At 46.7% G+C, this 16,375-nt stretch overlaps 1 protein-coding gene across 2 annotated transcripts in view; it reads left to right on the top strand.

The window, feature by feature from the left end:
• The first annotated feature begins 14,396 nt into the window (after positions 1-14,396).
• LOC8024050 (probable medium-chain specific acyl-CoA dehydrogenase, mitochondrial) overlaps positions 14,397-16,375 on the top strand; it is a 73,999-nt gene continuing 72,020 nt past the window's right edge. The window contains exons 1-2 of one of the 2 annotated variants that reach the window (XM_040503432.2): positions 14,397-14,623; positions 14,735-14,787. In XM_040503432.2, the coding sequence (XP_040359366.1) occupies positions 14,767-14,787 (21 nt within the window). In that variant the 5' untranslated portion in view covers positions 14,397-14,623; positions 14,735-14,766. The remainder of the gene's footprint in view (positions 14,624-14,734; positions 14,788-16,375) is intronic. The other variant, XM_029981438.4, reaches the window with a different exon arrangement.

The raw sequence follows: 16,375 nt of genomic DNA, 5'->3' as shown, positions 1-16,375 counted from the left end.
CGTATTTTGAGCTGTCCCTATCGTAGTGGATAGTGAAATGAAACGTTTTTTTGTTTCTCTAAAATCTTGTTTTGTGGGTTTTCCAACAATAGTAAGGGTTGTGCTGCAGTTGCCTGTTATCACCCCGCAGGGGGCACCTGTGAAAGCAGGTGTTTGGAGAGTGGCGTCTCCACGAACCCCGAGCCCCGCAGGGTTCACCTGCGCCTCAGGTGCAAGGTGCTTGGTGAGTAGCGGCACCACGGACCCCAGCCACATTGGCTACATTACGGACCCTGAGTAAAAAGTGGGTAAGACCCACCCACGTCTGGCTGTGCGTGGCAAGCCCGTGTCCAGGGAAAAGGGCATCCTGGTGGTTGAGCCGAGCCCGGGGTAGGTTTGGACCCTTCGGGGCCCCCCGGGCGAGGCGATACACCACTTTGGCCCCTGCTTCCTGTAGACGGGTGTCCTGGTAAGGCCCGGCCAGGGTGATCCAGTCAGTTGCCTTTTCTCCTACTATCCCCTCTCTTTTTTTACTAATAAATCTCTTCCTTTTCTTCACCCCACTTCCCTTATGCCATTTTCATCTTCTTTGGCGGCAAGGGCCGACCTTGTGTGGTAATGAATTGTCTAAATTCTAACCACGCTTGGGTATAGCACCCGGGCAAGTGCTAATGGCTCAACGGTACCAGCAAAGCCCTATTTGTTATGGGCTGTTGACCATTCCCTTTGTTGGACTCGGTGGTGGGTGGCACACCACGGATGCTGAATTTCTCTCCCATTCGTATGGGTTCCAAAGCGAAATCTTTTCTAGATCGGCCCTTGAAAAGGGGTCGGACCGAAGAAACATCAAAAAAAGCAAGCCCTACAATGCCAGTTATTACCTTCCCAAAGTTTCTAGTAATGCACCAGGAGAACAACAACCAACCACTCTCAAAACTTTCACCTTTTTTGGTTGCAAAGACCCTAGAGAATGCGATAGGAAAGGACTTCAAAGCGAAATAACTTCCCTCTGGCGACCTGCTCGTGGAAGTCACAACTGCGAAGCAGAGTAGGGCACTTCTTGCTCTCAACGAAGTTAGGGAATACAAAGTATCTGTAACCCCACACCGTTCTCTCAACAGCACGCAGGGCGTCATCTCCGAAGATGACCTTCTCGAAATTCCCACCGACGAGATAGTTTAGGGACTTTCAGGTCAGGGTGTCGTTTCTGTGCGACGTATTACCCTCCGGCGTGATGGTGAAGAGCGACACACAAAACATTTAGTATTAACCTTCGACTCGACTACGCTTCCTCAAACAGTCAAGGCCGGGTATTTAAACTGTAGGGTTCGGCCCTACATCCATAATCCAAGGCGTTGCTTCCGTTGCCAACGCTTTGGACACGGAACAGCCTCTTGCAGGCGAAAGGCTACCTGTGCCAAGTGTGCAAGAACCGACCACCCCACCGATAACTGTGGTAACAACACTGCTATTGGTGTCAACTGTCAGGGACCTTAGTATTCTACTTGGCAACGACCCACTTGTACCACACAGTTGTGTTTTTAACTTTTTGAGAGCTATCGGTCTTTTACACCGGCTGTAATTTTATATTCAACTTCATCTCCATCACTATTTACAAGTCATATACATAGTTTAAATCCATCACAGCTACTAAAGCTCTTTCCCCTCTCAAACCTTCTCTGCAATAGTCTGTATCTGGCGCATCATAGCCTAAGATGCTTTTGCGCCATAAAACCCTAATCAATCAATCAATCAATTGCCTGTTATCACATGTGGCAGATCAGCTCTCAAGCGAGGTCGTCAGGGTGGCTGGTCGGTGTGAAAGGAGTTGGGCACCATAAATCATTTGGATCTGTCTGAGTGTCCGCAGCTGCTCTCGGTGACCTAGTGGAGAGGTATTTCTCTTCTTTTTTTTTTTTTTTGTGTGTGTGTGGTTAGGGTTTTGACGTTTATGTAAGAGCGTTCGTTGTTCAAATAAACTAGAAGCTGTGTTTGAGACTTGTTATTTTGTCCGTTCCTTTACCGTTCCGTGTCTCCGGTTACTAAGTTCTTCACCAGCTGGCCTATGTTTTTATACCCTTTCTTCAATGTAGAAGTTAATTAGAACAGATTGAACGGTTTTGAAGACTGTAAAACGATTTAATGAAAACTTTGAGAAATAATTAGATACAAGAGGTCTATATTCGCGTTTGTCTTCGTTCTGCTCCTGTTGCTCGTGTTTCTAGGGCTCCTCCTTTCTTATTCACATGCTGGGATGCCAGCGTCGGTGGTCAAAGTCTAGCTCAGGGGTCTCAAACACGCAGCCCGCGACTCGCTGAGAAGCGGCCCACAGGCAACCGCCCGCGAGTCCCGGTTTTCATGTCTCGAACGCTAAAAATGACATCTATCATAGTGATCTCATCTCGTCGACTCATTTTCGCTCGAGAAGTATGGCTCTGCTCTTTTAACGTGTGTCCATACTTTATACTTCTCTGCGTTCATTTGCCCTTTGTTTCGCTTCATTTCTTGCTTCCCAGCTTTTTGTAATGTACAACAATTCCGCTACTAGTCTGCAACCTCGAGCTATTCGTTGAAGGATGCATGTCGGCTGCACAAACTCTTGCTTAGCAGGAGCAAGTGCTAAAGATAAAGCTATGAGCTCGGGATTCTCGGCTTCAAAACAATATCACGACTAAAAGACGGGTATTTGTTCAGAGTGCTATAATAACAATTATGAGGAATCGAAAACTGTCAAATTAAATTATTTTATTTTTACAGACATGCTGCCAGGTTACTTGCTCTCTTGTACCATTAAAAATGCCAGCACGTTGGCGGGGCAGTGTAATTTTAATTTCTGTTATCACATCTGGGCAGAACCCAAAGTAGTAAAAAATCGAATCAGGTTTAAAGATGTTGGCAAAACTGTGAGTTTACGAAAAGCATGGGACACGAGGTCTCTTCTCAATACAAACCTCTAACACCCCCCCCCCCCCCCTCCCCCCAGTCTTACGTTGGCCCTCGACCTCTCCAGTGTGGGCTATCTGGCCCCCACACGAGTTTGAGACTACTGGCCTGGCTGGTCGGGCTCCGATCATCCGGTCGAAGCGGGGAGGAGATCTCCTTACGGGTCTCCGCAGCCAGCATATCCGTTGACACTCCCCAGCTCAAAAGCTTTGCGTCCTCGCAAGCATCTAGCCATCGTGGAGGGCAGCGTCGGCGTGAAGCGGAGGATCTGTCGTGGCAAGGCGAGTAGGTTGCGTAGCGGGGAAATCGGTGTCGACCGCTTGGTTGTTCGTGAAAAAAACTTGACCTGTCGTGCTTTAGTCGGCTGCGATCCCGGTGTGCCTTGCGGAGTAAACCCGGAATTGGTGTAGTCAGCGAGGTTCGCGTTTGTAGCGTCGCAGTTCGCGTTGACGACGCCAACCTCGTCGGGAAGCGAGGAAAATTCATTGTCCACAGATCGACGTGGAACAAAGTTGAGCGGGAGTTTGAACGGTGATGTCTGGAGTCCGGCGTGCGGCTGCTGGTTCACTTGAAAGGTGGATGCCTGGGGGGCTATGTTGAATGTTTTGGACTCCCAGGAGACTAGGGAGAAGGAAGTGACGTCAACAACGCTCTTTGGTCGTTGTTTGGTGGAGTCGCTGATGACGCGTTGCGTGGTGCTGCTAAGATTCGTTCAGTAACACTTACGTCAGTTCCTTCTCCCTAGTCTCCTGGGAGTCCAAAACGTGCAACATAGCCCCCCTGAAGATAGTCGCCCCAATGGTCAATGTGGCCATCGACGTTCTTTTGCAGACATGAAAGGATTTTTCCGTTGGCGCGTTCGACTGTTTCGGGAGAGTGAGGTATACTGTTAAGATATGCTGAATTTGCCTTTCAGCGAAGTACCGTGAAGCCAAACGTGAGGTTAGGACCCTGTCGTTGTCGGTGACAGCTTGGGAGTGACAGCCAAATGAGAGTGCGATTTCTTCTTCTCAAAATCGAAGGACGTGTTCGGTCAGTTCGGTCGACTTCTCAGGCATGGGGCGCGTGACAATGAAGCGCGTGGCGAAGTCGACATTGTCGTCGCTGCTCGTCTCGCGGAGGATCTTGCGCCGCGGCTGCGGCCGGCGGCACATTTGATTAAAGGGACACTCAAGCGGTTTTTGGAGAAGCTACTTTTTGGTGCGATGGTGTTAAGGAAGTGTCAGTGAATGAGTATCTTCAGTTTTAGAAGGCTTGCGAGGACCAATGAAATTATCGTATGTTTGAAAATTTTGGCGGTCTTTTTAAAGTTTCGCTAAAAAAACAATTTTCAGTTCATTTAAATATGTTGTGCATGATAATTTCACAAGACGTAAAATATTTCTAGTTTAGAATACGCGATAGCGCAATTATCGTTTCACAAACAAGGGACTACGTTTTCTATTTGCCTTCCTCCGCGGGGGGTGAATTTCCCGTTCCCCAGGGACAGGGTGTTGGAACGAAATGTTTTTCGTTCCGTTTTCATTTTCGTTCCATACAAAAAAGTTCCGTTCCGTTTCCGCTCCGGAACGAAAAAATAATGCTCCGTAACGGTTCGTAACGGTTTCTTTCTATGAAAAAAAAAAAAAATCGCAGCAAAACTTAAAAGGTACGTAACGTTTATTTTTACACCAAAATAGATAATTCAGGCGCTCTAGAGGAATCCGCGGAAACGACATTGCTTCTGAGATCATATTCATTGCCTTGAGAATGAGATCATGATCAAGGCACCGACCATGATCTCAGAAGCAGCACGTCATCAAGTGTGCTCGGTGAAAGGCAAGACCTCTGGTCCGATAAAATAAATTTCAGCGCCGAGAAGGCCCTGAAGGCCCATAGGGATCAAGAAGTACACTTTTGCAACAAAGTCTCAGACTGCCGTAACCGTAGAAAAACAAAAGATGGACTTCTACAACGCCGGGTCACAAACTTCCCGCGCTTGCCGTGATCTGTTGTCTGTCTGTGTCGTCCGAAGAAAGCATGGAGGGAGAGGGCGCAAGAGCCAAGGAGAGCATTGCGAGCGTGTGGAGGCGTCGCGCCACCGGGCTCTCATTGGTGGGAAGCAATGGCGCCTTGCGTCATGTTTTTTGTTTCTCGTTGTATTTTTTGTCTTTGTTTTTGCTATGCTTGTTCGCCCGGAGTTTAGACGCGGGGGCGATGGCTTGCTTGTCTTCTCTTTAATTATGGTACAAACCAACGGCTGTCTCTTCGCTGCGTGAAACGAATTACTGAAATACCTGATATTTTCCCTTGAACCGAAAACCGATAAGAAATTTTTTCGGTTCCACTCCGGAACAAAATAATAAATAACGTTTCGATTACGTTTCCGTTCCGCCAAAAAATATCGTTTTTTTCGTTTTTCGTTTTTGGTTTTCGTTTTGTTCCGATACCCTGCCCAGGGATGCGCGGAAGCGCACGTATCTCCGCGCGTTGCAGGCCGGTCGTGCCGGTCGCGGGCCGGCCGGCTCCTTCTATCCGCAAACGTGGCGTCGGGTGATCGTCGGAATGGACGGCCTGGTGAAAGCTCATCGTTCCGCGTAAAAGCGCTATCCTTGACTGTGAATGTTCGTCGTGTTTCGCTATGATAACCCAGCACGTACTAGAAGGGAACATCCACCTACTCGTGCGGCGATGTCGTGGCGGCACTCTCAAGACAGCAGAAACGCCCGTGCCGTCGTGTTTGTTTACTTGGACTACAGTGGTGCTTTCTAAGCATTTGTGTCCTCGAACATCGCCCGGATTTCTGATTTGGCGCATTTCATGCGTGTGCTCAAGTTCAAGGTATTACTGGCGCGTACCGTATAAAGGATACGAATTTTCACGCGTTTTCATCACCGGAGAAAAGTGATTAGTGTTAGCAATCCTGAACGCTCGCAACGTCTTTCTGATCACGAAATCATATTTCTACGTTGCTATATCGCTGCTAAGATTACATTGTCTTTTATAATCGTAGAAAAGGCGTGTGGCGATATTTGTATTATTGCAATGTTGTGTATTAGAGTCGTGATCGTCCAAGACGGCGCTGCATCTTTTTATTTTATTTTTTTCATTCGCTGTACCCTGCAAGCCTATCAAGAAAAAATAATAAAGCTTTAGACTAGAAAACTGTCTGTCTATATTCTGCTACGGCATTGAGTAGCAGTGCGTCCCCTTTTTTAGAGGGGCCGCTGACACAGCTGACGGCGGCGTACAGAAGCGGTCGCCGTGCTGACGACCCGCTGCGCTTGTTGTAGTGGTTACAGGTGCGTGTACGCGCGGCGCAGTGCGGTCGTTCCGGTCGCTCCGGTTGCAACAGACGCAGTCGTAGGTACGCGCTCGTTGCACATGTCTGAACCAGCGTTCCCCCCGTGCTCCCGAGGCGAAAGTCAACGTGGCGACATCCTTTGACATCACGTACCAGAGGTAACGCTGCGATGTCAAACGTTGGTTTGGTTACGACTTGCCCCAACCGCAAATCGAAGAACGCCCGAAAAGGTCTGCGTTTCGTCGTCCTCGGAACCCGAACATGACTCCGAAGCGCTGCTATCGTCCACATCGCACGTCGGAGTGGCGTCATAGGAAATCATCCCCAGGTCGGCTGTCCGCCAAAGAACTTCAACCTCTAACGGCGTCAGGTCCTCGAGCGTAGAGAACACCGCCATGATCGAAGCTCGAATGACAAAGAGGTTCGGCCGATGCGGCTACCTCGGGATCACTGCGCGACGGAACGTCGTCCAACGCCATTGGCCCGAGATCCTTTTGATAAGCGTGCGACGACCAATGAGAGTGGTTTCGTTTTCGGATGGATCCGAGGTTTGGCGGCCTTCAATTACATTTTTATTAAAGAAATAATCACCGTATGACTATACTTTTTGGTTTTTAGGGATACTTAAGGCGTCTAAATTCAGCTGTCATTATTAAAACACGAACTCAAAAACCACTTGACTGCCCCTTTAAATGCCGGCCCGCAAGCAGAGAGAAGGAACCCGACCCTCACTTTCCTTCTCGCCACTGTGAAAGGAAAAAATCGCCTCTCGTTTCCTCCTCGCCATTTTCCGATTTTTTTTTTTTTTTTTTACAAGTTTGGGGTGGAGGAAATGAAAGCTTCAATGATTTGAAAAGATTATCCAGAAGCCAGCCGGCACACCTGCGACAAGGAGCTGACCGAGTAGCTGTTTTGAGCGAGCTTGGAACTTGCTCTTCCCGACGAGTTGCATTGGCTCTTTTTTAGCATTGGTTTGGAAGACGATTCTTTGCTGTTGTGAGAGCACAAATGCCTTGTTCTGCTCAAAGAAGTAGTCATTGAAGCATCAATTTTAATATAAATATCGGATTTGGCATCTTTCGTTGTTTAGGCGGATTCATGGCGACAACGAGAAGTACGAGCGGCGTTTTCTGTATATCAGGGATGGCGCTCCGTAGACCAGTGGTTCTGAATCATCATGGTTCGTAAACCGGCAGAGGTGACGGAGGATCCCATCCGTAGTGGGTCTAGTACTTTTCGGTGTAGAACGTTTTGCTGTAGGGCATTTCGGTGCGGACTTTTTGGTGCACAGACATTTCAGTGTACGGACTTTTTACTGCAAAGACTTTTCGGTGTGGGACTTTTCGGTGCGCGGATATTTCGGTGCACGGACATTTTGATACATGGACATTCGACGCTATGGTTTGCTCGCCGGTATCTTTTTTCCAACGTACGCAGACACGCTTCACATCGTGTTCGTGCGTTGAGTTGATAGAGATAGTCTCCTCTATAAGGTTTTGGCTTTATTATTGGTCCTGCGTGTAGGAAACGACCCAAACAGCAAGACGTTTGAAGTTGTTTGTGTATTCAGAACAATTTTGAATATCTACAAATGCGCCTCCTCTGCGTAACCGCATAGCTCCGATTGTTAATAATAAATTGTGATGACCTCACACGACAAAAAAAAAACAAAAAAAACAATGTAATTACCATTTGTAACTCATTAGGGAATAAAGTAGGCGTGTGCGGGTACAAAATAAGTGTAATCAAATCAAATATCAATTTGAATCAAGTAAACAAGCCGAATTTGGTGAATTCTAAATCTATTTTATTTGGTACCAAATGTTTGCTCATTCTCGTACAAAAAAAAAAAAAAAAAAAACAGTGACCGCAGATCATACACAGAGTATGATCTGTGGTCAACGTCTCCTTCCATGCCGTAATGATGTCACCGGACATAAAGAACTGCCTTACAATCGTGCTTATACAGGGCGATATTTTTTTTAACGACTAGACATTTTTCTAAAAAAGACGTCAGAGTTACGCAATTTCGGTTTGTGCCTTATCTGTAGTCATCAAAAACACCAAATCATTCATTTTTAAAGAGATGTAGTGGACGTGAAGTGGCTCACGGCGTCCTAAAAAGCCTAATTTGGACGCGGATCGTGTTACCGCAATCTTTTCGGCCACCGCACTCCTCGCCCCTTCTACAGTGGCGTCGTCACAGCGATGCGCATGATTTGTCGCTTTGGCTTCATGGCGTTAGGCTGTGCCACGCGGAGATGGAGCCCACATGAAATCAGAACTATATTTTCGCGCCCAAATTAGGAGGACGCCGTATAATTGTGTACGCGCGTTACATCTTTTTAAGAATGGACGGTTTGGTGGCTTACGATTATGGCCAACAACTTTCTAAATACAAGATGCCGTTTTCTTTTCTAATTAAAAGGTTAATTAGCGAATTTTAGGCAATCGGTCGATTTTAGTTGCGTGCGTTATTGAACCCTATCCTCGCCTGGCCGTATAACTTACCTACACAAACCGCGATGGCGCTAATTTTCACTGCACAATTTGGTGGCTTTCGATTACGCCCAACAACTTTATAAATCAACTATCCCGTTTTCTTTTATAATCAAAAAGTTAATTAACAAATGTTAGGTAATCAGCCGGTTTTTGTTGCGTTCTTTCTTGAACCCAATCTTCGCCTGGCCGCATAGCTCACATCGACAAAACGTTAATTTCCACGTTTTTTGTAATATCTAGTTGGTGAAAAAAACAAAACAATAAACGTTGTATATAAAACAGAGGGCAGTTCTTTTCTGATATAAATAAAGCATGCATCTCTTTCTTTTTCCGGCCTATGAAAACAAATACCGGGACATTCGAAATTGAGTTTATGATAGGGCGGGTGCTTTATCACGGGGTATTTTGTCATGTTTCATAAGCTTTATTACTAGTCAGAAGGAAGCCACGCGAGCCGTATCACGCTGCAAACAGCTAATCGGGTGTTTCTCAAGCAGCTCTAGAACTTTCCAAATGACATTTTGGTTTTTAATACATCTAAAAAAGTTTGGTACTTAGTCATAAACATTTAATTTAGTAGGCATAATTAAAATACTGCAACTCTCGCAAGACGTCTGCCCAAAACATAAAGTTGGTTTCATTGGCGTAAAATGGCTGCGTCTTTCATTTTTATGCTTGGTCTTTAAAGATTCGTGAAAAGCATTCACGACCTTATCTGTCAAGCCGCGTACGCGGACAGCGCGGCCTCCTCGGCAAGTTGTTCCCTCATCGAAGACGACAATGAATAAAAGGTACGATCAAAATCTTAATGCCTGAAGAAAGCGCAAGTTTAAAATAATTCTAAGGGTGTCAGTTGATTTTATTTCTACTATATTCAAATTTCAACACTCGTCGCGGGCAGCATGAAGGGAAGCACTGCACTCTTGGCGCAAACCAGTGCCCAGTCAACGGTCCTACACTCAAACACGCATCACCACCCGACCTGTTTGAAAAATAAATAATTTCCAGTACTTTTGGTAGAAAAGGCGAATTTTCTACTGAGCGTGATATTTTGTGTACCAAAAGTCCTGTAGCCGAGATCGGTAGTTCATAACTTCAGGAAGACGAAGAGCGACGGATGCATTATTTCCCGCGGAAGTACTGTTTTGACTTTGAATTCCACATAAAATTGTATATGCACAAATTGTGGCACGATACCGAACTTGATTGATTACTTTTCTTTTAAAGAGAACATAACCAGGCATAATCTACAGATATTACAGAATTCATTTTAATTGGCGTACAGCGCGAAAGACAAGTATGGACATAAAGAACACAATAGAGCTCTGCATTTCTACTGCATTTCTTTCCGTACTTGTGGACAGTAAGTCCGCATGACTATATTCAAAAACTGCCAAATCGTTTAAGCCTACCCCTTTTTATAGTTTTTTTTCGTAAATGAATTGTGGCGAATCCCGGCTGGGTTCGGGTAAAGATCTCGCACGTGTTCAAGGACACAATTCGGCATGATTTCCAGCTTGGTGACGACGTTGAGCTGACCGCTGTTCCGCTTCTTTTCTAAGTAGGCGGGGAACGCCAGACGCCTAAATTTGCCAAGCAGCCCCAAAACTGGCGGTAGCACACCTTCCGAACTCCTGGGTTTTTTTTTGGAGATGGCCTTCGCCCACCCTGACAAAGCCCCAAACAATTATGTAAGGGCTGCAGAGGCTATCTGGGCATTCCATTTCTTCATCAGCGAGCAAATGCGAACAGAAGAGAATGAAAACTTCGTAATACCTGCTGTCTTTTAATAAATGGCATAATATGCTACTATTGCTAGCTGCACTATTTTACGCGAAGAAAATTGTGATTTTGCGGTTCAATCTCCGTGTTTCCCGTTCTCTTTGCTGATACGCAAAATATTTGTCGGGTGTCAAGTTTTCAGTTACATTTGTTGACAGAAACTAAATGCACGTTTGGCCACGAAGAAATTTTTTTCAAAGGCTGAAGATAGATGAAATATACAATAAATTGTTTCAGTTTTTATGGAAGTTTGTTTTTACTCTTCTTAGTAGCTTCAACGAGGCGGCCGTCACTCTAAAAAACACCTGTAGTACGAACCTATATATTATGCCCCAGAAATGGTCAGACTGTGTCCCTCTGACTGCAATATCTTTGACTTGTAATTACTCATGATTATTAGTTTGTACAAAAAACAAAAAAACAAGAAAACACAATAATGATACAATCACTCTTCAGTGTGCCGTTGTTAGAACGACAAATTTTCAATTCTCTGGGTAGAGCTCAAAGTTCGGATAAAAATACCCATCTTTTTTCTTTCTGCTGTGATGTTCAAGTTCCGTTCACTCGAAATAAATATGCGGTGTTGTAGCGTGTGTGGCCGCATGCGGAAGTATCTGAATGTAAAAGAACTTGTTGTTGGGCAAGTCGGTGTTGACTATCTGAGTGTTTTTTAGAACTGCAGAAAAAGAGCAAAACAAAACAAACAAAAAAAAAAAAGAAGAAAAGCGAGCCAGCCCGAACCCTTCTGAGCTCATATCCAGCCTGCCAAACTAATCCCTGGTGTTTGGGATTGAAGCAGAGAACCTTGAAGGGTTACGGAGATTTTGTCGGGAGGCCGGTAAGCCCATTAGCACTCGTGCGAGAAGGCCGAAAAAAGCGAGGAGGAAAATGGAGGAGGAAAGGGGAGGAGGAAAAAAATAAAAGAGGGGGAATCTTCTGCCACGCTGAAGAAAATTTTTAGTGCCCGCCTTTAAAGGCCGCCGTACAGTTCGCGCTTTCCACTTTTTCTGCGTTTCCTCCTCCCCTGCCCTTCTTTCCTTCCTTCACCGCCCCCCCCCCCCCCCCCCCCCCCCCCCTGTTTACCGCCCTTCCCCGAGGGAACAACACGGAGAATGGATTAGGAGACGCCTCCGTTAATCCGGCCTAACCCGCCGAAGAGGGGGCCTGCTGCTTGACCAAAAATTATTTCGCTGCTCGAAAAAAAAAAAAAAAAAAAGAAAAACGCCGCGGGCAGCGACCGAATGCGCTTTGCCGGATGCGCAACGCTCCGTCCGCCTTGAACAAGCTTGTATGCACTGGACTAACATTTTTCGCAGGACGGCAGGTTTAGTGTAGGTCCTATCATATGGTCCTGCAAGACTTCCCTGTCCGCCACAAGCTAGCCAATAATTCAAGAACATAACGACGGCAGCGTATTCAAACAGTGTAAAATAAAATGTATATAATATTTATAAGAACACCGTTGTCTTCACTGCTTGACTTTCAAATTTTTAGCGTTGCCAATAATCGTAATCAAACTATTTTTATGATTGAAGACCCCTCGTCGTGCATCGACCCCAAGATTACACTTACGTGAAACATGATTCTGCGCGGAAGCCGCTCGAGTCACCGTAAACTTTTTTTTTTTTTTTTTTCAACGTGGATTTTTTTTTTTTTTTTTTTTTTTTTAATTTAGCTGAAATACCACTGGCAGAACACGAATCGCATACTTGGAAGGTATATACCGTCTGAAAACTCATATAGCTGGTTGAGTGAATGCAATACTATCGCATTCGTTGAAGCTTGATTTGTTGATTCGAACTTCTACAAATCACACGCACCCATTCTCCCTATTCCTGTTTACCCAGTCATAGTCGTACCCTCACGATGCAATACGTGTACAAGTAACTGCAGTCTATGCATTGTTGACGTTGCACAGCCGTGATCGCACGTCGAATTCCAGTACACCGATTGATTTCTGTCTCACCGCCGTGACGCCACACGAGAAAAGTGATTTCGTTCTGTCTGTGAAATTAGGAACACAGAAATCAAGCTATAATCCCGGTGATAAAACAAAGCGAAATGGATCTCTGTAGCCAATACCCAACCGTTTGCGAGGTGACTAGGCGAAAGCATATATTACCTCCGTACCTTTACCCTCTGCACACCGCCAGAGAGAGTCATACAAACTCCTTAGAGCTATTGCCAACACGATTGCGTTTGCAAGCCGGTAGTTTGACTCGGCTGGGATTCGTCCCTTTGATAGCTCTCTATGAAACCAGAAAGGTAGATACTTTTCTACATAGGGTGGGTTTGCCCGGGGCCTCCAGTTATTTACGGCCAAAATCACACTGGAGGCGCTTCAGCAATGTTCACTTTGGCCGACACACGTGCACTGTAAAAATGCCAGTCGTCTACTCTTTCCGAAAAGATACTTGACGAGCCAATCTTAGAGACCGACGGATAACGAGGCCGAAATTATGCTTATACCTCAAAAAAATTATAACACAAATTTGGCCTCGTCATTCCCAAACTGGTTGCCGGACGAAATTATCTATGCGTATGCAAGCCAGGGTTGGTAATAGTAACATAAGATACGTACGGCAGAATTCCCTTCCATAAATAAAATTATTTGGCTGACAAGAGTTTTGCAAAAGGGAGCGTAAACCGAAAAAAAGGGGGAAAAAAAGACAGAAGAATAGGAGAAATAAGAAAAAAAATCTCTGGTGACGTGGCCAAAAAAATTTCTGTTCCTGTGATTTTTATTGTCACGTGACCCAACAAAAAAAAAATAAGCGAAATAAAAAAAGAACACGAGAAAAAAACCATCCCCTGCCCGGTTTCGAAGCTAGGCCCTCTTGATCGTGAAACTAGCGCGCTATTCGTTGCGCCTAGTTGCGCCAACATAACCTTTTTTTTTCTTTCTTTATTGTAAGTTGCGCCAACATAACTCTGCCTGTAATGCTCACGCATTTTCACATCATAGGAGAAAGCTTAGGTGCCTTCGTAGTTTTTCATGCATGTGTTATTTTTATTTGTGTCAAGAGTTCACGTTCCAGAATGCTTTTAGAGTTTTGGAGCAAAACGAGTTTCTTCATCTGAGTCACCTTCTAGAGCCGGTAGACCGCACTGGGTCCTCCGGCTAATCAAGCAGCTATTTTCAAATTCTCTGACGTGCCCGTCCTCGCATCCGAGGTCGCCGTTTGACAAGCTTATCTTCCACCTGGTAGCCGGAACCCCCAGCAAAGCGCACATGAAGGCTCCCACCCACGGCAGCTTTGTTCCGTCCCCACTCCCTCTCGAGAGGATGGCTCGCCCCGAGGCTAATCCCATTCTCTAGACGCCCTTTCCACCTAACGATGGCCCTTTCCCTCCCCGTCTCCAGCTTCGGGAGAGAAGGTTCTTCCCTGCAGAACGTCCCGTTTGTACAGCGGCCTTTTCACATGCAGCGATTTTGGCCCATAGAGCGGGGCGATTTCTGCCGTCGCGGCGCTCGTGCCACTCAACCGCTGGTGCTGGCCAGAGCGCCGCGACGGCAGAAATCGCGTCGCTCTAGGGCCAAAACCGCTGCATGTGAAACACGCTTTACAAAAGGGAGTGAACAAGACGTTGGAGTACCTGATTCTTCGAACGGACGAAGTCTTCACAGCGGAGGCGATGTTGCTCTCCAGGAAAAAAGCGCGCCCCTTTCCACAGTTTTTTGCATTTTATTTTCTAAATTCGACTCACCCTCGCTCACCCTCACTCTCTAATTTACCCCTCTCCCTCCTCCTCCTCCTTCCGCGCCACGCCGCCGCCGATCTGTTGACCCCCTCGCCGTCCACACGCCGCCGCCGGAGGTACACAAACGGCTCTGGAGGTACAAACACCGGCGCGCCGCCGCTGCCGCTTTTTTACCGGCGCACACAGGTCTAGGTGAGCCTGAAGAGATTCGAGTTACTCCGGCGGGTCGGACAGGTCGTGTCACGTGACAACACAAATAGGAAAACGCGGGTTGTGGGTAGGTTTCCGAACGCGAAGGTACAAAATCTGTACCCTGGAGTAAGATCAAATAAATTTTGGAACACAGCCATTATTCGACGCGCGTCCGGCGCGTCATCGTCGCCGTCGTCGACGCTGCCGTCGCCGCCCGCTACACAGGCAGAGGCCCGCTGAGTGAGTTGTCCTTGTGCCGTGCACTTGTGCGCGTCAGTCCCTTGGCACACGAGGTTGTTTTCCGCCTGTGACGTTTGGACAATCGCACCGTTCCTTTCTCCTGCGTGTTAGGTGCCCGCCACTGTTGCCTCGTCCCACGAAACATGCCTGCAAGGATAACCAAGGTGAGCCCATTTCGCGATCTGTTATGGGTACTTCCATTTGCACCTTCTCCGAGACGCACAAACCTCACAAGAGAAAAGCGACACCGGTTACACAACTATGCGGAAATCTCTTCGGCTATCCTTACGCCTGTCGCTTCGGACATCACATGCGATCTCACTTTTTTTATCACGGACGGACGCACTGATTGAATGAAAGCAGAGTTTTGCCAGCCGGCTCGATTAATTTCTCCATTCATATACTGTTGCGCTGTTGCCATGGTCCAATGGCTCGGTTAGACAAGATGACCCCCCCCCCCCCCCCCCCCCCCCCCCCCCCCCCCCCCCCCCCCCCCCCCCCTTTCCATACACAAACACGCACCTTTTTCTACGAAGTTAGAGATCGTGTTTAGGAGTCTGGTCATTAAAAATGCACGCCTTATCATCAGATTAGTTCTTTTTTTTTTCTTTTTCTTTCTTTTCATTGGCTAGTTGTTATTTTTTGAAGGGCCGTTTCCTTGAAACCGGAGGCATTAAGTGCACCTTCGACTACGAAGTGTACAGGCGGCGACCTCAAAGTACATGTGTTTTTTTCCCCGATCTGGCGAACAAATATGTTCGTTAAACTCCGGCAGCGCGTCCTCAACTCGAAAGTGGAGCGTGCCGTACGTTACGCCGATACATGCGCGGTGCTCGCGTTGATAAGTGAGGGCAGACAGGGTTTTGGCCCCGTCCACTTTGCTTCACGTACTCGCGGTGCTAAAGGTCGGTCGATAAAGGCGTGCTTTCATGGGTGAGAGTGACGGACACCGACCCTGATAAGATGATAAGAGCTTACCTTGGAAAATTTTTCGGGATAATTACGCACGGCGCCCCTAGAATCCTAGTAGAGACTCTTACTGGCGGAATTTGTCAAGGAAAAACAATCTGCGATCATCGACATATTTCATTTTTCCCCTGTCGCAGAAGTCCCTCTGTCCTATGGGTACAGAATTTTCTGGATGACGAGGCCGCTAGAGAGAAGACCATACCTCGGCGTGGGTTGTCTTGTTCGTAAATGGTGGCGGTACATTTTACTCAGTCTTCGTGCCGTGCACGGCTGTAACGCCTCCAGCAATGTCGCATGTACTGTTATACCCTCAGAGTGACGCTGGAATCGTTGAAGTACTTTACGCCATCAAAGGGTGCTGAATCATATCCGCCGGTTATTCCTGTAAGCCTGAGTAGCTGGAGTTAAAAGATTGGGTAATGGTACGAAGGAGTTGTCACACTATAGTCCCTGACGGTATGATGGTGGCAGGGAGGTCACTCAGTTGTGCCACCCCCATTCCTACCTTCGGTAATGCGCCTGCGCCTCGTGAACTTCAAGCGTGCGTCTGTAGCCGAAGCACAAAGGAGTGAAATGAGTGTTTACTGGAGGCCGGGTCTCCTAAAGAGACACCTCATCATTTTCATCCCGTTATAGACCACATTCTACCGTGTTTACTTGCACATCAAACACACATTTTTTTTTATTCTGAAGAATCAATGCAAATTTGGGTTCATTGCATGGGGCACTATTTCAAGCGAAATATATTGGATTGCTAAAATGGGTTCACAAATTGGTGAAGGA

The sequence above is a fragment of the Ixodes scapularis genome, unplaced genomic scaffold, assembly GCF_016920785.2.
Source record: "Ixodes scapularis isolate PalLabHiFi unplaced genomic scaffold, ASM1692078v2 PGA_scaffold3__209_contigs__length_174095766, whole genome shotgun sequence".
Lineage (NCBI taxonomy): Eukaryota > Metazoa > Arthropoda > Arachnida > Ixodida > Ixodidae > Ixodes > Ixodes scapularis.
This window is presented reverse-complemented; position numbering and strand designations above follow the sequence as displayed.